The sequence below is a fragment of the Anopheles stephensi genome, chromosome 2, assembly GCF_013141755.1.
Source record: "Anopheles stephensi strain Indian chromosome 2, UCI_ANSTEP_V1.0, whole genome shotgun sequence".
NCBI lineage: Eukaryota > Metazoa > Arthropoda > Insecta > Diptera > Culicidae > Anopheles > Anopheles stephensi.
Window position 1 is genome coordinate 20,397,275 of NC_050202.1, and position 24,712 is coordinate 20,421,986.

The following is a 24,712-nucleotide window of genomic DNA, read 5'->3' on the forward strand; positions in this document are numbered from 1 at the left end:
CAACTTTATCGTCAACGTTACGATCAGCGAAACGATTTAACCTTAATGGCAGCCAGTCAGCTAGTTCGTGCTCCTTTAAACCACGATTTAAAGCACGTGTGGCGCACGTACTAGCTTTTCCAACAGTCAATTAGATTAGCTGAAATCGCTGAGCAGAGGGTGGAAAAAAAAGAAACCTGCTGCTGGCTTCTGCATTCAACTCGATTTGCAGCACGAACAAAGAGCAGATTGTCGCTTTATTGGTAGCTAAACGGGTGTACTAAAATTTATTTCCATTTATCGTAATTACCTCGGTTAAAAGATAACGATTGGGAAATACGCTTGCGAGCTGTGCCGAGGGAATGTAAGACAGTTTCATCCTAATGGATTCTAATTAGTGCAGGTGGGTTGTTATTAAAAGTCTGCAGCGGAAGATGTCACGCGTGAGCGTCACACGTGCGCACAGTGAGCTAAATTCTAATGCAAAGGCTATTGGAGCATTGTCACCAACATTACCAATTTCAAATTATTCATCTTCCTGATTTAAATTACCTGAAACAAATTTTCTTAAATTGTATTCTAGAATTACAGACAAACCGATTTTGTACATAGGCAAACCATGAAAAAAATCCTACCAGAAAATAGAAATCATAACAACAAAAAAGAATTTTAAGAATATTTTCATCACTATCTTGAAAAGAAAATCCTGTAAAGTAAGAAAAACAAAGCAAATTTTACACAAACATGTTTAAAGTGAGGAACGCTTCATACAAAGTTGGAAAAATATCTCTTCAGGAACCAAATGTTTTATTTCCAAAATGTAGTCCATTACTAAAAGTTCATCATCTCACTGTGCAATGAGAAGATATAAAATTTAATCTTCCAACTGTTTCCACAATTGATTTCTAATCCGATTCGAAATGTCCCCCACTAGCGCTAATGTTTCGAAGGGCAAATTTTAATCCCTTCCTTCGGTAACGCTTTGTCAGTCGCCTTTGTGCTGGTGTGTTCGGAATGTGTGTTTTGTGTGAGAAAAATTAAACCTCACCTTGCTCCACCCGACACATGATCGGTACGTCGGCAAGCTGCGTAGGGTTTTGTCTGGGATTGCGGCGTACGAACTCGCGCACCAGCGTCTTCCGGTAGCGCTGCCAGTGTTGATCACGCACAAACAGCTCGAAAAGTCGTTCCCGCTGGATGGTCATGTCGAGCTTGATGCGAATCCGCTGCCAAGTGTTGCCAACGTTCTGCTGCTTCTCGAACAGCCAGTCGCGTGGAATCACCAAACACTGCACCCGGTTCCGGGCCACCACCATCCGATGGGGCATCGCTTCACCGAGCCCAAACACGGAACCGCAGCTAAAGGTGCCAACGTCGATGAACCGTAGCTCGACATTTGCTTGCTGGAAAGGGGTGAAGTGGGGGGGAGGGGGAATACAAAAGGGAGCTGGTGATGCAAAGAATGCCGAATAAGCCACTCTTTACCTTGGGATCATTCGCACCGGTTGACGTTTGCTTAGCGGTGGAAGATTCGTTAGCCCCAATCGGTAACAGCCGGTAGGTGCCGTTCCGTTGCGACACCGTCAAACACTGCAGTATCATGCACTGGCCGCTCAGCACGAAGTACGCGTACCGTTCGTCGACATCTACCGGAAGCTTCTGGTGCGATTCGAACGCAACGATTCGGCTCAGCAGACAACACTCGCGTACCTGATCGTTGGTCCAATATTTGAAGTAATCAAACCGCGCCAACGCTAGCTGCAACTGTCGCCAGCGTTCCAGCAGCGTACACTTCAGGATGCGCTCGAAGTCGGTGCGGTAGAGGCACAGTAATTCACAGTCGGCTAAAATGAGCAAACAGAGTGTCGCAATTACGCGCAAATTTAAGGAGTTGGAAGATACGAATGCGTGCTTACTGGCCGTGGTGCAGGTAGCTGTCCGTGGACAATCGTGCAGCAGTGCAATTTCACCAAACATTTGGCCACGTGCACGCGTACCACAGGGTGTATCGTTGTAGGTGCGATAGATCTAGATGGGGGAGAAAACGGAATTCAGCTCAGGGTGAGCTAATTCGTGGAATTTGTATTGGTCACCAGAAACACTCACACTGTCCCATCTTAGTCGGCTGACGACCACCTCACCATTTGCCAGGAAGTAAACCGCATTCGGGTGGTGGCCTTCCCGTAGAATGACTCTCCCTGGTTCGTAGTACTCGAACGTCGCACAGCCAGCGATATCGTCCAGCTGTTCCACGGTTAGCTCCTGCAGGCATTCTATCTTTCGCAGCACAACTCTCAGCAGGCGTCGCTTTTCTTCCGTGCGTTCCTCTGGCGGACTATTGAGAATTTTCTTTTCCTGAATGAGTAGTGTGAAAGTAAACTATAAGTCACAGCCACCGAGTGCGTTTAATTACTTTACGCACAATGATCGTTAGAGTTCCTTTGTGTGTGAGACGACGATCGATGACGGCGACGTTCCTGGTCACATTGTTACCAATTTCACGGTCTTCGATTTCCCCGATCCAATAGCGGTTGCAGATCACCACATGCACCAACCGTTTGAAGCGAAACCTTGCGAGGCGGCGGCGTTTCAATTTCTCTTCCTGGTGAGTAGAGGTGAGAGCTAAAAGAAATACAGGAGAAATATGTTTTATAACGAGAACTTACATCCGCTTTTTTTCTCGACGCCATTTGAGTGATGTGAAGCGTTGGTGATGCGATGGCAGTGCCTACTTTGATGCCTACTTTTAATCTACTGTCCAAAAAAGCTGAATTGAAAGGTGTTTTCTGAATTGCTGCGTCAATTTTCAAGGGTTTATTTAAAAAAAATTAAGCTGAGGTGCATGACAGGCAAACATGACCCGAGAGGTTGTTAGACCAAAAAAGAAGAATTTGAGAGAACGTTAATTCATTAAACAGTAAGCCTTCCGGTTAGATTTAGCTCCTAAAGGTATGCAATTTGTTGATCATTCATCTGAATGATGTGGTCTGTTTTGTTCTATTACTTTCCTCGTCTTGTAATGTCTCTATTTATTTATTTTTTGCATATTCCTTCATAAACAAAAAAAATTTGGTAGAAACATCCCTATTCCCAAAAATGTTTTGTTTTATTTATAAGTTTTTCGGTTTTAGGTATTCGAGCATAGCATCCTGAACAACGGACTACGCCATCACTTTTATTCTTCAAAATCCAGCCTTTTGCTTTCCAAACAAACCATGAATTAAATTTATTATTTCAAGAATTTAGAAGAAGCATCTTTAACAGCAAAATGGGGCTTAAAAATCAGTTTTATTGCTGGGATTCGATTTTTTGAAAATATTACTAATGACTAGCGAGTATCTTCAACATCGTATCAACTTTTATTGTTCGAAGCTTCTTTTATACTGACAATTGTACCAATTATTAAATATAAATAAAATAACAAATTCAGGATAGAGGAAAATGCAAATAGTGCTCTAATAGCTTTGACAGGCTTTGGGAGTAACCTTAAAACACGGCTGTATAAATAAGAAGTCTAATGATGGAGCTTATTAAATTTAGAGTACTTTATACTCTTTTCCACGAAACGAAGGCCACATAGCAGCCACATGTACGTTCGCCGTATGTGGGCACGTGAAATGTGATACGTTTGTGAGCTACACACACACACACACACACACACACACGTGTTTGCCCAGCTTTCGTTGAATCGTTTCCATTCTTTGGCGTGTGTAAAATATCAAAGAAAGTTCGCCACACACAAGTATGGCCGCGGCTTTCTCGGGAAGGAAAGTCTCATTGCATACCATTTCCGTCCGCTGGGGGAATTTCTTGGTGAAGCTTTCTCGTCATCCCAGTGGAAGAAGAAAGAGGAAGAAAGATAGAAAAAGAAACGGTTAAAGCAAGAAACTTCTTCCAATCTAACAAAGAGAGTTTGGATGGCAATGCTGGACGGCAAAAGGTTCGCAGAAGGGTGGTCGGGAAAAAAGAAAGAATGTGACAATGATGATATAGCAGCATTTGTAAATATTTGTCAAAATCGCAGATAAAACGTGTTATGTCTTTTCCCTTAGCAAAGTCTCCACGGGTAGGTAGACACAGAAGGGAGAGGGAATGGATTGAAAGGGGAGGGGATAAAAAAGATTTCCCTGCGATCGCGTTGGAGTTTGCTGGATGACTTTCCTTGGTGCCCTCCTATTCCGTTTGACAGTTTGCTCGGGGAAAGCATATATGCAAATCTGAACGGAGTTTGCTGGATGATATTTGATTCAGTGCAACTGGTAGTACACACGCATGCACTTGCTCCAAACAGCTCTCTACCCACACACACAGAGAGTACCGAAGGGAAGTTAGTTTAGAAAGTGACATGTGATCTTAATTGAATTTCCCTAACGAACGGAATTCCTTTTCAGTGCAGCGCCTGAAGAGTATGCAAGCGTGCGGACGTTCAGACCGGCCCGGCCCGGTGGTGTAACTGTAGCTAGTGAGTGGTTTTTATTTTGATTTAATTGTACCATTGCAATGGCGGCGTACGGGTGCTCTTTATTGTTATTTTGTACGTGTGCACTTTTGCACACACACACACACACACACACACACATGGAATGTTTCCGATTCAAACACAGCTTAAAGAGTTGGAAAAATGTCATTTATGCACATTTAGCAGACCGTGTCCGGTTTGGCTGGTGCTATTGTTTTTGGCCAGACGAGACGACCCAAAACGCACGGGAAGCTCCCACCGGGATGATCATCACTTACGTGCGATTTGTAATCATTTTAATATGCGCCTGGCGCTATTCTAATCAGCAATCAACGGAAAATCACAGCGGGCACCGCCATTTCGCTGGAACGGAATTAATTACGTTGATTACTTTGATTGTGATTCTCTCATTAATTATGCACCAGGTGTGTGTGTATGCGTGTTTGTGTGACTGTTTATGTGTCTGGACGGATGTGTAACCAGGCAGATGGATCGATGAATCGGTGGCTGATCAATTGATTGCGAAAGTGAATATTAACAATAATCGATGGAGTGCAGACAGAAAGGAATACATAATTATCTGATTTGGTTTCGTCGTAAGCCGGTAATGTTAGTTAGACTACAATAATTATTATTTATTCATGTTTTATTTTTTTATTCAATCAGTACGGGCTGACTGTGTGGCTAAATGAATTATTTGTGAAAAGTATCAAAGGCTGCCTGAAAGGCTTACGAAGGAGACTTAAAGCTATCATTAAGGAAATGGAAGGATGATAAAGTACAGAGATGGGAACGAAAAATTGACGATGGGGCATGATAATGAAAGTTTTTTTTTATTTATTAATTATGACGGTCCGATGGCATACCGCATGTGATGAATGGTTAATTCCCTACGAAAAAAATCAGTATGACAAAATTAGCTAGGCATTGATAATGAAAGTTGTTCTCAGAACATTTTAATGAAGTTTCTGCTCTAAGAAACGGATCATTGTGGGCCGTAACGTGAAAGCCCTTTACTGCTGTTTTGACTGTATAACCACGAAAGGTCTCGACCTGATAATGACACACGGAAAGGAATATAAGTTACCCAAAACTGATAACACTGTTTGCTGTCTTTTTAAAATAAGAATTTTAAAAATATTGTTTCGGGGCGGTCCGGTGGCCGAGGCGACAGTGACGCCGGTCTTCTTACGACAGAACCGGAGTTCAAATCCCATCCAGACCGCCCCCCCCCGTACGCAGTCACAGAAAGCCGAAATGGCAGGCCGAGAAGAAGATGAAGATTTTAAAAGGATTTGTCATGATCAGCGCCGCTCCCTACATGCGAGAACATCGTACTTTAACTTTAGTCAATCTGAACCCAAACCGATATTATCTATTATCGTAGGGGTTGCATCCAGCAACAAGCGCTCTCTGGTTAGTACGTGTTTCGAATTTTCGACAGATTTTAATAATTCGAATGCGTGGTAATATTAGTACAATATTTACTCTATCGAATTTTAAATCAGCTGCGTTCATCCGCTGCATGTGAAAAGAGACTCTTTTCGGCGCGCGCCGAGTTGCAATCCTTCATCCAGCCCCCGGTCAATCACCCTTCACTGCTGCTAGTGAGAGAAAATTTCGATGTAGTCTATCCTGGAGCGAATTCACCACGTTTCACCCATGCTGTGTCCGCAGCTCAAGAACTGATTCGCTCCGTTCCGCTGTCAGAACGACGTGGTCCGTTGCATACGCGACAGTAGGAGAGTTGTAAGAGTAGGTGTAGGCTTTTGAAGGACAGCCGAATAGGATAAAGCTGCGCCTGTCGCTCGCTCCATCGATCTTAGACCACCAAACTTGAACGGTCGTGTGACCAATATCACAGAATGCTGCTCAAAGAAGAAAATTTAACAGATTAAAAAAGTTTGATATTCAAAGTTCATAATTGAAGCGAATTGCTTCATAGATTATGAATTATGGATAACGGTACTTGTTGGGGCGCCGGGTTGCCTCAAAAGGGTTTCTTTCAGATTGGAGAAGGACGTGGTCGATTCCTTTACTTCGTAGTAGTACTATATTTGCACTTTATCGTTTGGCTGGTGGTCTCCAACTGAACTCTACGGCGATCCTCGCGCTCTTTTATACGCGAGGAAGTGCTACCCGCAAATATTTAGAACATTCCAGAAAGATCTCCGAGCGTCGCTTTCTAGAACATTCCTGAAAGATTCTGCGAGTGTCGCTTCTCGATCCTCGTGTTTCGATGATGGTTGATGATGACGATGATGATAGTTTGCGCTCGGGTGTCTCTCTCTCTCGGCCTTGCTTGCAGCGCGTTCGGCTATCTTCGTCGCCGCTACTCTCTCTCACTGCCTCGTTAGAGTCGGTGGTCACGCCCATCTGCTTCACTAGTAACCGGAGCTAGCGTGTCGGTAGCGAACAGTACTAGAAAAAAAAGTAGGTAAGAGTAGAATAAAAATGTAAGATGTAAAGAAAAAAAGAAAAAGAACAAGTGAAAGAGAAAGAGAGAAAGAGAGAGAGAGAGAGAGGGAGAGAGAGGGAGAGAGAAGGAGAGTAACAAATTATTAAATCCAGTAGATTGCAATCATAAATGATCCGCACCGCAATAGATTTGACGTGCAACTTGGGGGAGAATTCTACTCAGTCAAGTAACCGTACTCGAACTCATTAAGTGATGGATGGATTTGGAATTACTTCATTTTAACGTCAAAACAGTACAGAAAAATAAGTCGTCCATGAAAACAACATAATTTTAATTACAAATGGACTCTTAATTAATGCAAAATTTTCACAACATCATCAGAATTAAATCATAACTAGGAAAAAAGGAATAGCTTTGAGTAGGGTTTTAACATGCACATTGCATAATACTAGGCGTTTTTCACGTAAAAGCAAGAAGCCTTAAATTTTGTACAAAAATTTGAAAGCAAAATCATTTACACATCTGCTGTATTTATTTTTAAGCCTTTTGCAGCACAAATTTACCTTTATTGATGAAATAATCTTTTAATTATAGGTCGTAAATAAGTTTATCATCGAAAGTAAAGTCTAAACCAATGTTGTTATGTTGTTCAGATTACTTCCATTAAGCTCCTAGTGTAAAGTTCATGCTATTTTTACAGCTTTGAAAACGTTTAACTAGATACAAATCCCCTGCAGGCGTTACATCGTTTACTGCCTGAGCAATTGTCTAATAAATCCTACAACTACAATTAAATAATTTATCGCACGCGCTTCCATGCCGAACAGTAAAAATCATGCACCACATTAAAAATCAGCATCATCGCCCAACCCAGTAAAGCTCATTAAGCTCGTGTAACGATTCACAAAACGATTAAAGCTCCCCCGAAAAATTCCCCAATCCCCTCCCCAAAACAAAAACCACCAGCCCCATTAAAATTGGAAGTTCATTTTCGGCACCAAAACATCAAATACTAGCATGCCCCCGGCCTGCTGGCTAGCTTTACGATGCAACTCCATAGCAAACCGAATCGATGAGAGCTTTATGAGGGTGTAATAAACACTAATTGAAGTGCGATTTGGTTGGTCACCGGTACCGCCCGTCCACCGGGGGATGAAAATGGGGGAGAATAAAATGAAAGCCCACCGAGGGCCGATACCATCCCTCTTCCATACCATTTTACGAGACATGATTAGGATCTCGTACCGAATGAGAATGGCCGACCGAAATAAATCTCACCCATTTCGGATCAATGGGGGATGGCACGATTGACCCTCGGGATTTTGTCCGACGCTACGGGTTTTATTTATCTATCACAACAATCTGTCAGATGCAAATAAACGTTAGTGTACAGTAATCGAGCATTTGACATTTGGGGGAAGGTTTTTTTTGTGCAATATTTCTGCATTACCGAGGGTCAACATTTTATTATTTGCTCCCCAAATCGTCTTAGCATCCCTGCCTGCCGGAGGACACTGCCGATAAAGGGAACCGGTATAGTGTTCTTCATTAATAAGCCATCAAAGTGACGACGGTTCGGATGGTGGGTTTTACGGGTGGCCGAACGGAATTGAGACAGTTGTCATTTCCGTTTTCATTTTCGCAGGTCAGCTGGGGTTTTTCTTTCCCTGTCCCATGGGAGGAGAAGGAGAAAGTCAGGGAAAGGGTGGACAGAAATAAGAATAATCCTTTCCCTAAACATCAGCCACCTCCAAGGCCATCTATGGAAAACCGAAAATACTTTTACCGCCTGCATGCATTTCGGAAAGTCTACATTTAGGGGCAAGTTGTTTGAAAAACAAACGGGCACAAGCACAACCGGTTGGCACAATAATATATCTCAATTTCGTAAGCCTCGTTTGAAGGGTGGTGTGATTGTTATTCTTGCCCCTTTATTTGTGTTTACCTTGCTTAGGTGTTGTTCTTTTCTTTCTGCCCTCCCTAAACCGTACGTGAACGCGAGCACACCGCACTGCAGAAAGTAATAAAATGGGCTTAAGACTTGACCATAAAACTTTTTTGTCTCCTTCTGCTTTTAAAAGGACCTTTTGACCATCTTTTGTTTGGTTTCGCTGTCGAGGGTCAAACTCTTTTGCTCAAACGTCTTATCAGTGAGGTTACTGCTGCTGCTGCTGCTGAAAAAACGGTAAACAAGAGAAGAAATAAATTTTTGGGCTACTTGAAAATTGTGGACCTTCGAAAAAAGCTCATCAAACTGTGAAGTGGGAGTTGGCTTTCAAGTGACTATTCTACCCTTATTTAACGTCATCCTTGTGGCGTGGGAAAAACGGGAGGGTATTTTTTGTTTGTTGGTTAGCTTCTTGAGGCAGAAGGTAACGGAAACGGCACAGGATTTGAATATGGCCACTCCATCTCCGTCTCTTGAGGGAAACCGGTTGGAGTGTTACACGTGCTCGGTTTTTCTGCGGAAATCGGAAACGGTTCGCTTGTCTGGTTGAGCAACGAACGTAGGAAGAGAAATAATGGCCCGCTTCAAATCATACGCATGAGATGAATGATTACGGTAGTCAAGATGCTGTCCAGTTTCCACAGAAGCAAGTGACAAACAAGCGCTATTTATAGTTGCTTATGACGGATGAACGCAGCGATACGTATCACCGGGGTGGAAAAGAGCAGGCAAATGTTTGCCCAGCAAACATTAACTCTATGCTCACCAAATTAATGTTTAGCTTTAAGTTAAATATCAAACAAGACGCTCAAATGATGGTTAGAGTTGCACGCAGCAACAAAAAAAGGAAACTCCTACTTCTGAATAATTCATTAAAAATCAATTTACCATTCTGTTTCCACGATTTGATTTATTTACACTCGCCCATGCCCAGCCTGTACGTGTGTGCAATGGTGGCATTTTGCACTGTAATAAAAAAAATCATAACATTGTTATAACTGGCCGCGCGCAGTACGTTGTTGCACGAGCAACAGTGGGTGTATTAAGCCGGAGAGGAACTACAAAGTGTTGTAATAGCTGGAACCAAGTGCTCTTTTATGACCTCATTCGTTACATGGCTGAGATTTTGCAGCCATCCGCACCCGTACAAAACGCACCACCAGCAATGGAAAACAATAGCCGCACTGCTCGTACGATTCAATCTGGTTTCTCTTGCTGGTCGGTTAGGCACCCTGCCCGGCCAAGATGCTACGATAGTGTAAAAGTAAATTTACTATCCATATCATTATCAGACTGACAGGGAGAAGGACTGTCGCCGTACGCTTTACTTGGGAAGCTTGGCTGATTTTTTTGTGTCCTTGTCCTGTCTTTGCTTTTTTGTTATCCCTTCACGAGTAACACCACGAAGCTCAAGTGGAACCCGGCACTAGCGGTGACCTGAACACGCTTGGTGGAACGTTCGGAGGAAGGCAGCAAGCGTGAGCAAGATTGATTTATTGCTTCGGTGCTGTTCTACGATCCACCAGACACCAGACTCAGCGCCGCTCGGAACCGAACGGTGGTCGATGATTTATAGTGGGAAACGGTCCGAACTCCCGTCGCGAAAACTATCGCACGATGCGAAAATTGAGAAGCAGCAAATCAACGAAATGGGACCACTCGGTGGAAGGAGGGGAAGGGAAGCCGGTGGGAAACTTATCAGTAAATCAGGTAGGGTGGGATGATTGCGAAATGTACTGTTTTGAATAGATTATTATGTGTTGCAATCTATTTTAAAGTGGGCGAGATCACCATCAGTTGGGTAATGGGTTTTGGTGAGTAAACCCACTCGTTACTATCTTTTGTTTTGCATGATTTTAATAATTGCTAACAGAAATGGAGACGCATGGTTGTTCTCACGTGGATAGCTTTTGGAGGCGCATGGTGCTTTATGGAAACCAAATGGAGGCGCCCAGTACTTCATAGCTTTATCATGCATCCGCACAATTTTACACCGAGTTTGAGCATTTAATTGAGATTAATAAAAAAAAAGAATTTATGTAATGTAAATTAAAAAGCAAATGTTTGAAATTTGTAAACTGACTATAATATTTTTTAATGATATGCTATGGCGTACACGAAATGTAGCGAACAGGGATAGAAATATGAGAGATAAAAGAATTTCATAGAAAACGAGCAGTAATTGTTAAAATTGGATAAGAAATTTATGGCACTATAATAAAATTTATAAAAAATGTGCTTCTAATGACAATTCCATTGAAATTGTTCTGATTTGATTCATTTCTGATTGATTGATCATCGGAACACTCATCACGGACTTTTTTTCGTTCATATTATTGATTCATGCAGCGAGCTGTAAAATTGTTCGGCACTGTCAAATCATAGATTTTTTATTGTAATGTCGATAGCTATGGGGCTACATCTCTGTACGTGAATGGAATAAGCCATTTAGAAAAGTCTGGTTATTTACCATTCAAATCAATCATTTAGCAGACTGAAAGCAGTCAAATCGTTTAAAATATTTTAAATAATTTCTTCTAACATGTTGAGTCTGATATAATGTTTTTTGTATAAGAGAGGACAAGTGTTTTGCTTCAATTAATGGCTTGTTCGCCTAATTTAATGAATAATGTCGTTCTTCAATTTAAAAATGAGAAAAAATATTTAAATCCAATGAATGTATTCGAGGACCTGTTTTTAAGATGGTTCGACTGAAATTCTTTACTTTTTTATTACCATAGAGGAGCCTAGTCTTATTGTTGACTATAACTCGCCTTCTTATTATAATTTTCTACCAACGACTCTAAACCTTATCTCAAACTTGTCGATAAAATCGTTTTATAATCTCGAGTTTATCCTATTGGATTGCAATGCCAACAGATTGTTTTAAATCTCTTACAGCAATTCGGAAAGCAATCCTATTTTCTACCAATTTAAAAAAATCCTCTAAATCTCTCAACACACCTGACCTTGTCTGCCCGGTTCACATATTATATTTCGAACGCGAAAAAAGAAGAAAGTATTCCCCCATTTTCTTTTATCGCTCCGCAAATGGAGGTTTTTAAATTGCAATCTATCCACCAGTTTGAAGTGTGCTTTGATGCTTAGCAAAGCGGCGGAACGTAATAACACGTCCTTAGCTGTTGACATCCAGCGTCACCGTATTCGTCCCATGAAGCAAAAAAAAAAGCTGCTCAAGAAGCTTTAGGTTTCAAACCCGCACATAGCTTTAAGGTACACCCCCATACATACACGGACCAGAATCGCCATCGATGCGTGCGGAAGTGCTTGAGAACATTTCCCGTACACCTTTTATGATATGTTTTGCGTCCCTAGCCGGGACGCCACCGAATCCACCGGCTGCCATTAGACGTTGCAGAGCGGGACAAAAATGTACACGTAGCAACTGGCGCAACTGGCTACACCGTTACGATAAATCACGTCGCACCAAAATTGGGAAGCGATTTGTAGTATTTGCATTTGAATTTACATTTCACTTTCCAGCCGGTTTTCGGTACGGCTGGCAGGATGGGTTCAATAATTTTCCACGCTTTACTCGGTCGCTTTTGCTTTCGTTTTATTTTATTCGCTCTTGTGGAGGGGCGATTCATATGTGTGTGTTTTTTTTTGCAGCGCCTTTCTACTACCGAGCCCGATTTCCCGACCAGATGGAGTGGTTAGTGTGCAGAAGAAAATGACGATACACCATCGTAACGATCGGCTTTCTTTCCCAATTGCTGCCGGAAAGCTTACTCGAGCTTGCATCGATGGATATGCAAACACACGCGATCTGGAGTACGTCTAGGGCCTTTCTCTCTAGCTCTCTCTCTGTGTATGAGCACACAGGCTTGCAGGGCTTTATTTTTATTGCCGATTTTTATTTATGCACATCGGCTAGCAGGTCGGGTCGGGTTGCCGTTGTTCCCGGTCGCTCCTGGCAATCGATTGCCCGAGGGTGCGCCGCCGAGGTGTTTTTTTTCCTCCACTTGTTTGTTTTGCTGTTACCTCCTATTTGTACAACAAACACCATTTCCCACGGAGCGGGGGCAACCGTCGCACCGAACCATTCCCATTGATTGTTTGCTTCACCGCTTCACCACAATCGTTGCCCGGAACGACGATGTTTTTCGGTGTGGAATGTTATGGAGCGAAACAACAAATCGCATTAGCTTTTTTATTGCCGTGGCCAGCGGTGGGGTGTGTGTATTGGTCGTCTCGGGAGAGCATGGTTTGGAATGTTGGGCTGAAGAGCAGTGGGAGGAGATTATTGTAGAAGCAGTTATGGTTAAGCATGATGCATGGTGTCTGTTAAAGTATTGGTTCAATAATGGGGAGTGCATTTTCAGAGCAAGCTTGCATGTTTGCTTGTGTTTAAAATGGTTGTTAAAATTCGTGTGGTTTGTAGACGCACTAAATCTTATGAGTGAAAGTCTCTTCCAACAAGTCAACCACTCACACAATATTCATGTCTGATTTATTTTGAAGTGTAAAATAATGATTTATATGATTTAGTTTATTTTTTCTTGTGAGTTAAAACGTTTTATTTAGCAGTACAGCCTTCATGAATAAAAAAATTCTACCCATGGAATATAATCATTTTTTATCGTGGATTTAGATGTAAAATTTGAATAGTTTTGTACAAAATGTAAAGTGCAGCACTGTTCACTTTACGAGTTGATCAGAAATATTATGAAATATAACTTACATACTTTTTTAACTGACGCAACAACCGCTTTGTGATCTTGGCCTGCTGAAACAATCCTCGAAACCGCTCACGGTTCAGAAACGTCGTCTGCCAATCCATTATCCCGGCCGTTCTGGCGGACGCATCAATGCATCATCACTCCATTCCTATTTCTGGCTACCGTGAAAAGCTCTATTGGCATCTGTCCGTGTGGACGGCCAAAAAGAGCTTTTCAGGCTGGCTTATCCGGTGTCATTATCATGACATGCCCAACCCACCGGAGCCAGGCTAGTCTAGCTCGCTGCACGATGGTGAGATCATCGTACAACTCGTAGAGCTCGTCATTTTAGCGGCTTCTCCATTGTCCTTCCATACATACAGGGACCAAAAATCCTTCTGAGCATCACCCTCTTGAACGTGTCTAAGAGGGTTTCTAACTCCTGTAAGTCGCGTCCCGGGAAATATGTCCAGAATTGTTCGTCTGTGACGCTTCCGCATGCAAGAAAGCATAAATATGGTTCTTACGATCGTGCAGCGAATTTGATTCGCTAGCACGGTGGGATAGTTCAGACCTTAAAGTAGTGAGTGAGTGGCAGATCACAGCTTAGATGGAGTGATGTCTATGATACGTTCGTCAAAGAGACCTGGATAATGTATTAGCAGAAGACGACACTAGCTCTGACGCTGTATGGAGGATTGTTGTAGTAAATCAAGCGCTTGTTTCGCCGGAGAAGTATGCAGTAAATATCCAAGTGAGGTTGACGTGAGTAATATATCCTTGAAAGACGCTTAAAAATAATATTGGCTTTGAAAAATAAACAATTTTAGGCCACTTTGCTGAATCTCTCAGCTTTTTATTTTTTTAGCATTTACCTATGGCTACGAGATATTATCTGGAAAAGGGGTTGATGAGCACGATTGTCCAAACCAGGTCTTTTAAGTGTGTTTGGTGTCGAAATGTGCCCTACCTTAGCATTGTATTAAGAAAAAAAATCATAAAATCATTGCTTGAACATTGCATACTTTTAGGGGTAATTCGTTAACTAGCTGCTTAGTTTTGGGCATCAGGGATTAGTTAACGATCGTTGCCCCTTACACTAAATAAGAGACTTAAATCCTACATACAAGATATAATTACAACTTTAGTTTATGGTGGGCAGTAAAATAACCAAAAATTAAATGCCTCTCATGTTTGGCTGATATTTTTAAGATGAAATACTATTTTTTAGAGTGCTTTGAACGATATTTTGAGAAGCATCTCTCGTAAAGCATACTGTTGTAGTAATAAAAAGTACGAATAGGAGCGAATTTTAATTTTCCTTTCACAAAACAAGAGTCGTCAGACCGTTTTATCGCATGTCCGGTTCTGTTCGCAACGCCGCACTACCAAACGCTTCTCGGCAGCTGCCTCGGTTGTTTTTATTTCCAAAACACTATCGAAAAACCATTCTCATGTACTGAACTGTCCAGAACCATGACGTCCGTAAGTTAGCTGGCCGCCGTTTAGACCATAAGAAATCCATTAAAAAACCAGTCGAAAAAAAAAACCCATCTTCCCGGTGGCGAAAGTCCTTCAAGACTAAAGGGCGAACTGGGAATGGGAGAAAAAAATACAAAATGGACACGTGACGACTAACGGACGACCTATTGCAATGGTGTGTGTGTGAGTGTTTTTTTTCTGTTCGCTGCTCTGCTTCCGCCACGAGTAACCACGATGAGCATCCCATAAAGCAACCACACATAAGTAAAAGATGACCATCCAGCCCGGCCGTGGTGAACCGGTGGCGGACTTGCAACTAGAATGCAACCCCCGTGGACTGGGCTCGGTGGTTGGGTACCGCTGAATGCAATAAAGAGAAAATTTAATTCAATTTATAAACGAGCAAAGTCGAGAATGAAATAAAATCTAATAACAACAGTGGAAAGAAACCCGAATGAAGTGAGATGAAAACCGGCGGATGAAAAACCGACCAGTGTGTGTTTGTGAGCCTGTACAGTACAGTGTTCTCGGTTTGGTGTAGTGAGGTGTGGTGTGGTGAATGAAAAAAACAGCACCACCGATAAAGACCGCAACAATACAGGGGGATGGGAAAATGCAAAAGGGAAAAACACAAAAGCGCGGTGGAAAAGCTCATTCCAAAACACCCAACGACACGACGACCTCATTCAAGCCCGCACAATCCTTAAACACGCTCGTTCCGGCAGCTCACCGTACAAAACTGTCGACATCACGCGGACCACTACCACTATTGGCCATATTGGCCCGGGACCGGTCTTCTTTGCGTCGGAATTGGCCTGTCTCCTCCTCCCCCATCCCCTGTGCCACTTTCCCCCCATCTCCTGTGCCCTCTCACTGTGGCCAGTTGAGTAGAAATAAAATTGCTACAATGCTGACAATTTACGCTCCACCAGCTTCGGGCTCAACTGACACAGACGATACAATAAAATGGCGCAATTTATTCAATCATATTACTTACTGAACTGGAAGCGCATAGATCACGGGAAGAGGAGATGGGGTGGACCGGAAGTGGAGGTAGTTGCACGACGGTAGAGGAAGTTTCAAGATGACTGCGTCCGTGGGCGAATCATCAAAAATTAGTTTTGCAGGGCTGCAAAGATGGTTGAGATGTTTTTTTCCACGATCCATTCCCCGTGCAGGGGTTGTGTGAATTGGAAGGTGTGCTTTTGTTTCACAAAGTAAGTAAGTTCAAAGGACCTTCGTTAGGAAGCAAGAAATCTACTTAACTTATCTCCTGGTAAGCTGTTTTTATAAGTTGATTATATTACAATATCAAACAGTTAATAGTGAACAGTTCCGATACATGGATTCTTAAAGATCGCAGTAAAAAACATGCTAAGAAGCACTGCAAGAAACTGCAATCAACTTGATCTGGTCTGCAGAACGGAACGATTTGATCCGAATTTGATACGCAGATGAGCTGTCTTGTAGCTGCAACAGTTAGATTAACCTAGTTAATCTGATAGGAAAGCTTTGCAGGACTTATCTATATAATTTTGCAATATGAAACGATTGTTACTTCATCACTTACGGTTGAAAATAGAAAAAAAAAAATCTTTTTTTTGCTAGGAACTGAAAGCCCTGTACCGTCGGTTTCAAAGCAACAATTTATGCCCGCTGCCTTCCCGTCGTCGAACGAAGCGAACTCCGCCAGCCACTTAACCGACAGAGATTTGCGCCTCACGGCTTGCTTTCCAGCTGCAGCTTGCGCAACCTCTAAGCTTGCGGAAGCCTATGCGGTTGGAAGGGGTATCCTGTCAGTATCGAACACTAATAGTATTTTGCCGGAAAATTGTACTTACGCATCGCCGAAATGTAAAAAATAAAAAATAAATCGCAAAAAGGAGAAATCGAGTGCAAATTATTAAGAGGTCTTCCGATATAATCAATCCACACAAGCCATCTAATCATTCTGAGACCCCGTGCGACGTAACCTTGGTAGGACACTATTCGGCGATAAGGTGTGGTCACTCATCTTCTTGGGTTACCCTGGCTCGTTCCTTGTGCCTTTTGACCAAAATGTTCGATACCGACAGGATTCCCCTTCCGTCCGCATAGGCTCCTGCAAGCTTGGAGTAACTAGCTGGAAAGCAAGCCGTGAGGCGCGAGTCTCTGTCGGTTAAGTGGCTGGCGGAGTCCGCTTCGTTCGACGACGGGAAGGCAGCGGGCATAAATTGTTGCTTGGAAGCCGAAGGCATCGCGGGGCCAGTCACCTTCGCGGCTGGTCGATGACCGACGGAGGCCGAGCAACAATGAGCCTTTCTCGACATATGTGCAGGTCTCGGGCATTGGTTGGCTCATTCGATTTATATCAATGTGCATTAAATTCAACGTTGTTAAAGGCATGTTCGATTGGACAACAAGGGAAATTGTACTTGTGATGGCTTGCAAACATCAATTTACAAGTTCTTGATATTTGAGGAACTCTCAATCTGCCCCATTCGGGAAGACTTCTTAGAAGGAAAGAAGTTAATCTTTAACTCTTGCATACATGATACGGTATAGCGGTTTACGGCGGGCACAAGCTTTGGACTTTACTGATAGAGGAGACCAAAGCAGTAGCCAAAGTAAAAAAAGGTTTCACAGCTCGTTCTTAACACTGTTGGATAGCAAGTGTTCAAGCTTAACCATGAGCTGGATAGTTATAAACGATCGATTTTTCTCATACATTTAATTGCACTCATACTAACCGAAGGACGAGAGCTGAGAGTAAGTGTATGGATAATCAGTCCGTTGGAAGATTATAATTATAAGTAAGATGCAAGATTGATACAATAAATCTCACTAACAAAAACGAACAGCATATTGGTAAATGTCCTATGTCAGTGTGTAGCTTAGCAGCCTATTCCTTACTACATATGGCCTTAGCAGATCTTTAATGCACTGTGACTTAGTATTTCGAATCCGGTATCAAAAATCTGCTCTTTTCCTTTCTCATTTGTGGGCTTGATACATTATTTGATTCGATATTTGAATTGAGTTTTGAGCTTTTAACAACTGACAAATTTACAATTTTCAATTCTATTATGAACTGGACGCTAAAGTTGCATCCAACAGCACGGTCGAGTGCTGTCCAACGTGACTCCAGCCCTTCAGCGTACAGTCTGATACTCTTGAAATGAAATACACAGAATGGCACCTTAAAGCAGGCAGTTGACGAGAGGACTAATTGGACTCCAATCCAGCAGTTTCCTTCGACCAGAGCGTGAGAGTGAGTCATCAAAAGTTTTAAGAAAAATAGGTTAAAATTTAAACACCAAGTTGCTTCCTTAACTCAATCACTTTACACTTCCAATTTTAACAGTCAGTAGAGGAGGTCACAAGAAGGAAAATTTTGAGGACTTTTGAGGAGAGATCCCCTGAAGGATACTTCCTTGAAGAAGTCCAGCGATGACTACACGGTCAGGTTGTAAATGGCAAAAAAAAACGAGTGTAACAAATAACTTGTTACCAAACGTTCATAAAAATTTTATATGAATTGAAAACTTCCAGCTGGTTTTAAAAATGCTGTATCTGCACTGTAAACAATGCCCGAAAAAAAAAGTAAGCTCCTATTAACTGAAATCATTCTCTTTCTCCCACAAACAAACACCCACTCCCATCCGTTGTTACTCGTTGGATCGAAAAGCTTTCCCACAGCCACAGAAACAAGATGCTTTAATGCGTTTCAATATTTGTTTGCATATTAATCAATTAGGCCTTTCTTGTTGTTTTCCACCACGCTGTTGACGGCTGTGTTTGCAGTGCTGATGCCACCGTTTGTCTGCACCTCCATTTCTTTCCCACTCTCGGAATAAACGGAAAGTGAAAAACTCGGCACTCTGTTCGGTTCACTGAGTAAATAGCACATTCGCACATGAAATTGCTCATTTTGACGTAATGCTGTGCGCGGGTGAGTGTGTGTGTGTGTGCGAGTGCTTTAGGGATGAGACCACAATTTTCCTTTCTGGCCTCGGGGCTGGTACGTGTAATGAGTATATGGTGCATGATTGCGTCGAGTTCATTGAACCAGCGGGATAAAGCTTTCCCATCGAGCTTTACCATATTTTACTGATTTTTACAGACGAAGAAAGAGTGAGAAAAATGCTTCAGTTGCTTAAAAAACGCAAGCCTCAATTTCGAAGTTACTCAGTAACAAAATAGTGCCCGTTGCGGCGTGTCTGTATCAGGTGCCACTTGGAGCATCCATTTTTTCGAACACATTTCAACCTCTTTCACTGTTTAATTTTATGCCCCAATAATTAAGCACCGGCAAGCATCGGTTCGTACGTAGCAACAGCTCAACCGGTGTGCGGTTCCTCGAACTTTCTCCCGTTTCGGCGAGAAGGGTAACTAACGGTCGGGTGGTACAATGTAAAACTAGCATCAAAACCCGCACGTTCTTCTCATTTCGGACGACGAGGTTCTGGTTGACGTTGTCTTACCGTCGCCGACTTCGTCATCCGTCGTCGGTTTATGATTTATGGGCGACGGCAAAAGACAACGACACATTTAGCAATGGTGCTCAAGTTTCAGCTGTGTGTGTGTGTGATTCTTGGTCCTCGTCGCCATCATAGTTCAACAGCAGTGGCAGTTTTGTAAACTGGCACGTCCTCAGTAGACAGTAAAGCGGAGCATTTCTCAACAACTGCACATGGCTTTCATTTAGTCGTTTTATGGGTCGGTACTTATCTTTAAGTTTCGTTGCACATGTGTCTTTTAAGCGAGTCGTTCCTGGACGGAGAGCATCGCAATGGGAACGATAAGAGGAAAGAAATGGCGGTGGAAATTGTGGAAACGTGTTGAAATGAGCTCAACCACAGCTGTAGTTACATTTTGTACCGTCACAATAATAAAAAAACGGGCAGAGGATATACATAGAGAGAGATAGAGCGAGACAGAGCGAGAGAGAGAAAGAGAGCTACTGTTTGCTTCAATTGTAATCTATTCCTGTCTGCTATTGACAGCTAGTAGTCCATGATTTGAAGCCATTTTGACAAGTGACAGTTACAGCTACTGTTTACTTTCTCCATGTTTGTTTATGAATCTTAACTTTGATGTCTGAAATTTAGATGTTTATTGCTATAGGAATTATTCACGTCATGAACTATCAATGGCACAATATCCTCAACGACCACAATTTATGGGCAGTATACTCGTCTGTTTTGCTATATTTATAATGCCTTCTGTATAGCTTGCAGTAGCAGTTGATAGGTTTGAAACGATACTAGCTGCCAAAAAAATAATATTACGACCACATAAACTTTTCCCCGATGAGAAAACAATAGACGGGAATGCTTAATTTTCATCCATCCAACCACAACATAAAAAGCTCAACCCTTTTCCAAGCAAAACAGGCAACGAGTGATGCGACTGGGACGTTATAATTGTGAAAACATTCCACACATCCAACGTGCTTCGTTTTGGATTGCCACACACTGGTGTCCTCGGAAGGGAATGCTACAAAATGCCATCGCACAAACCGCGAGCAGCGGCAGACGATGCGTCAAGCAATTAGGATTATGACAACAAAACACTGTTCGACCGTCGAACTGCGGTTGCACCGCACGCCATGGGATGTGCTCGCGGATGTGGCGAGTTCAAAGTTCTTGCATGTTGCTTTTTTTGTTTGCGCCAGTCTTTTTTCTTTCTTTCTAATTAAGTGTCTAGTGTCATCCAAGCGGGAAGCGTATCTTGGTGTACACTTGGTGTGAGTTGGGGAGGAAAATTTTCATCCTATATGATGATTATTTCCATCATCTTCCGGTAGTTGAGGGAATTGCAAAGGGCCGAGTTGGGAAAGGATTTTGTGCTTTACTATTTTTTTAAGGGGACAAAGAGAACGGAGCATGTTTTGTACTCATAATATTTTCAATTTAAAGAACTCTAAAACAAAAGTAAAAAGGGAAGAAAAAAGTGGATTCAGATGTTAATTATAGCTCTTGCGTTCTGTAAATTGTTTCGTAAAATTGAAGCGGATTTAAGAAAATTAGGAGAAGCTTTAGAAAAACATCAAGCGTGAAGGAAAAGATAATTAAGAATCGAAAACGCCGCAAAGTATGCAATTTGGAAATTCACATTGTTTTAATATTATTCCCCTAATTGCATATATAACAGCGAATAAACTTCTTCTTCAGTGACCACTATGGAGGAATGGCCCGTGTGAAGACCGACGTCGCTATCGCATCATCCACGCAGTAATATAGAAGCTTAATAATATTTTAATGTTGTACACTAATGAAAGGAATAGTTTTTTGCTTAAGTTGTATTAATGTTATGATAAGTTTATATAGCTGATTGAGTTTATTTCTAAGGATTATCTCTTTACAGATTCTCTTTGTTAACATATTTATGTTGTTCCTCGTTGTTTGGGTCTAAGGCTTGTATTTTTTAATAAGTCTCACTATTTGCTCAATTATTTTAAAATACATACTTTCTTTTCTCCTTTTCATTTTCTCATACTGAATGTCTTTTAAATTATTTTTAAAGCTTGTTTGAACTGCACGATTTGAAGCTATTTTCCAAAAAAATAGTTATTACATTTTCCGATTACCTAGTTCTAGTAAAAGTAGTTTGAAATTATATTTCAATTCAAAATAGTATTTTCTTTAGCTTAACTTGGTGCCTTGATGCCTATGGTGGGAAAGTAGTTTCCTCATTGAAATCTTAAAATGAAGGCAGATTATAATATTTTTTGAGTCAAAAGTCTGACTATGTCTGACAAGAGTCTGACGTATGAGCCTTCAGCAACACGGTCAGGCTGTTCTAAATAATAAAGAATCTCCTGCTTTTGGATGGAGTTCAGCAATCAATATATGTCCTAGAAGTCCAAAGTCTCTATATTTCCATAAAAATATACATTCTGCAACCAACTGACGTTCCACACTTATTTCTATTCCACTGTTGTAATATAAAATAATCGATTCCCGAAGCACTTGAAGGCATTACAATTGAATTATCTAACGCATGTCGCACGCGACAGTTAATGCTTCATATTATTACAATGTCGCAAGTGTGGTAAATTATAACGTCATTAGGAATGACTAACGCCGAAAACGGATGCCATGGAGCGGACGAAAGATAAAAAAAGGTCATATCGATTTCGGCTAGCAATGTTGAATAGTGTTTTGAGATGGGGGTTTAATGCGTTCATGCAAACGATTTATTTAAAAATAGAACCATTACGACAAGTCAATGAATTTCCATACTTTTGGGCGTTTTCAAACCGTTTAATCAAAGTAAAATTATAATTTCACGCACATTTAGACATACATTACACAATTTCAAGAATAAACTCTTAATGCATCATTACGTAGCAACAAAAACATTATAAAAGGCAACTGTAAAATATCCAACAAATTAGCCATGCCCACGCAAAAGTGATTAACGAACATTAAAAGATTCTGCTTCTTTCTACATTTCTACCCCATTTCGGCAAATAACCTGCCCGGCTGCCATAGCGCTATAAGACGATCAGCATCATAATGCCCCGGTTCATTACGGAGGTTAACATTATGGTAAGTTTATGTGTCGGTTCCGTTATTTTCTCCTCATATCCGCACATTTCAATGCATCCTCAACACAAACCCACACACACGAACGCAATGTAATCTCCTTATCGATACACTAATAAACGAGCGAAATATAATATTGCTTGGAGAGGAAAAATACCAACGAAAAAAACGAAAGGAAAAGCAGAATAAAAAGAACGAGTCGAGTACAGCACAAAAAGTATCCCCGATACAAATGATGATAACAAGCGGATACTTTTCATTTCATTTTCCACAGCAAATGTGTTCCCCGTTTTTTGTTCGTCCCTCCCCCCCCCCCCCCCGTCCACTCGTTATTATACAGCATCGAGAAAGCTGGCCGTGTGTGTGTGTGTGCGCTCCTCATTTCATTTTGTTCCCGTTTTTTTTTGGGGAGGGTTTTTTGCATTGGTCCCGATGACAACGCGCGGCATTGGTCAATGGTTAATGGAAAATGCGCTATCGCTGCTGCCCCATTACCGATGGCCGGGTAAAGCGTACATATACTGTGTTGCATAGCTTTAACCTGCCCTTGCTGCACGTGTGTGTGTGTGTGTGTGTGTGTGTGTGTGTGTGGAATTGGGACAGTTTTTTTTTCTTCCTTTGTATCTTTCACTTCGCTGTACCGCGTCTGGGTGGAGATGCCATTTGCATATTTGTCGTAAGTATTAATTTACGAGCTTTCAATAATGTCTTTCGGTGCCGCCGGGTTGGAAAGTGTACTGGAAAAGTGCGCGAATGGGTGCGGGAAGCCCATAAATGACGTCCATTAAAGTATTTGTGATGGGGAGTGAAGGGTGAGGCGGGAGTCGGAGGGAACAGGAAAGCCAAATTTCATTCAATGAGTTCAGTTACTTTGTTGCCACTGTTGCTGAGCGACAGATTTATAATTCACTTTTATCGATCCCATCGTCATTTGGTGCGTGTGCGTGTGTGTGATTAAAAAGGGACCCGGTTCGGTGAGGTATTGCGTTTTGCGTCAACTAGATGCATGTATAAACTTAATTACTTTGTTGCTCGTCGAATTGAAAAAGTGCTTAAAATAAAAGAGATAAAAGAGGTAAGGGATTGTGAGAGAGAAGGAAAATTCATCTTCAAAACATGGCTGGTGCATCATTTTGCAAAGGATTTGTTGGCTGAGAATTGCATAAATTTAGGCGTTTTAACTAATATCCTTACTTTGGCCAATTAAAAAGAAGTAAGAAAGAGAAAAAGGTTATTCAATTAGCATATTGAACTAGTTTTAAAGCTAACTTTATCTGAAATCTTAACAAGAGCTCATGTAAATTGTAGCAGAAATTAGTCGAATCGATTGGTCAAACTTATTGCGTGCAACTGAGCCTCCACTTGTCAAGACTAGCTCGTGCATCTTCTGGCGTTTCTGATGGCTTTTCGTGCAGTAAAGCAATCGTTGATTCCTTCTTTATCTTCCTGGTCATTGCAACCTTGAAACGTCTCGGCCTGCCGTTTCTGGCTCTCCGTGACTTAAATTTTCCCCTTACCAAAGTAGTCAGTCCTGTGTACCAGGAGGTGGTCAGGGTGGGATTTGATCCTCGGTCCTGCGTGCCGTGGACCGCTCAAATGGAATCGTTTATTCCAAATGTTTGTAACATCCTAGATGCAAAAATATGAGTATTTGTACTCAAAGAATAATCCTAAAATTAAAAGAACAACAACAGCTGGTATAAATCACACATAACGAAATTGGAGAGCTCAAATAAAAAGCTGACGACTGTTTAATCAATTAGACTCAAGACGGCAGCGGTCTTTGCGTTCACTGGATCGTTCTGAGCATATTGTGTTCTGCAATTGGTTTCGACTAGAAGGGCCCCATGTCTGGCAGTTGGTCTGAGAACTAGTAAATTTATACAAACTATGATTGCTGGTACTTCTATTGATCCCTGCAAGAGCGTTGCCTCAAACAATACTTGTGGCTTTTTTTGTAAGTCAGGATTTAGACGCATGTTGCTTGCGAATAGTATATCGTGTTCCCTTTTTTTAATTGTCTCATGCTTTATAGGCCATTAGTCCGTATAAGGAGAACATGGGACGCAGTATGCATCCTGAAAACCATGATCGACCATAGCCGAAGAGTTTAATAGTTTAAAGAGAGATCAATGAACAACTCGATCATGTCTTATCGGGATGTGGCTGTCTGCTAGGATTGGATGCAAAATTTAACTCTCGAGCTTATTT

At 41.8% G+C, this 24,712-nt stretch overlaps 1 protein-coding gene across 1 annotated transcript; it reads right to left on the bottom strand.

Annotated features, from left to right (window-relative positions):
- Positions 1–747: 747 nt before the first annotated feature.
- LOC118507968 (cGMP-dependent protein kinase egl-4-like) lies at positions 748–2,708 on the bottom strand. Its single transcript, XM_036047299.1, has 6 exons — positions 2,646–2,708; positions 2,402–2,581; positions 2,086–2,334; positions 1,896–2,007; positions 1,465–1,823; positions 748–1,382 (listed from the first exon to the last, which is right to left on the bottom strand). The coding sequence occupies exons 1-6, from the start codon at positions 2,667–2,669 to the stop codon at positions 1,017–1,019; spliced, it is 1,290 nt and encodes a 429-aa protein (XP_035903192.1). The 5' UTR covers positions 2,670–2,708; the 3' UTR covers positions 748–1,016.
- Between the last annotated feature and the right edge of the window lie 22,004 nt (positions 2,709–24,712).

Coding starts and splice junctions, on each gene's coding strand:
- LOC118507968 (XM_036047299.1), bottom strand. CDS start 2,669: ATGGCGTCGAGAAAAAAAGCGGAT. Junction 1,824..1,895: donor AGCTACCTGCACCACGGCCA/GTAAGCACGCAT, acceptor TGCTCATTTTAG/CCGACTGTGAATTACTGTGC. Junction 1,383..1,464: donor CCGGTGCGAATGATCCCAAG/GTAAAGAGTGGC, acceptor ACCCCTTTCCAG/CAAGCAAATGTCGAGCTACG.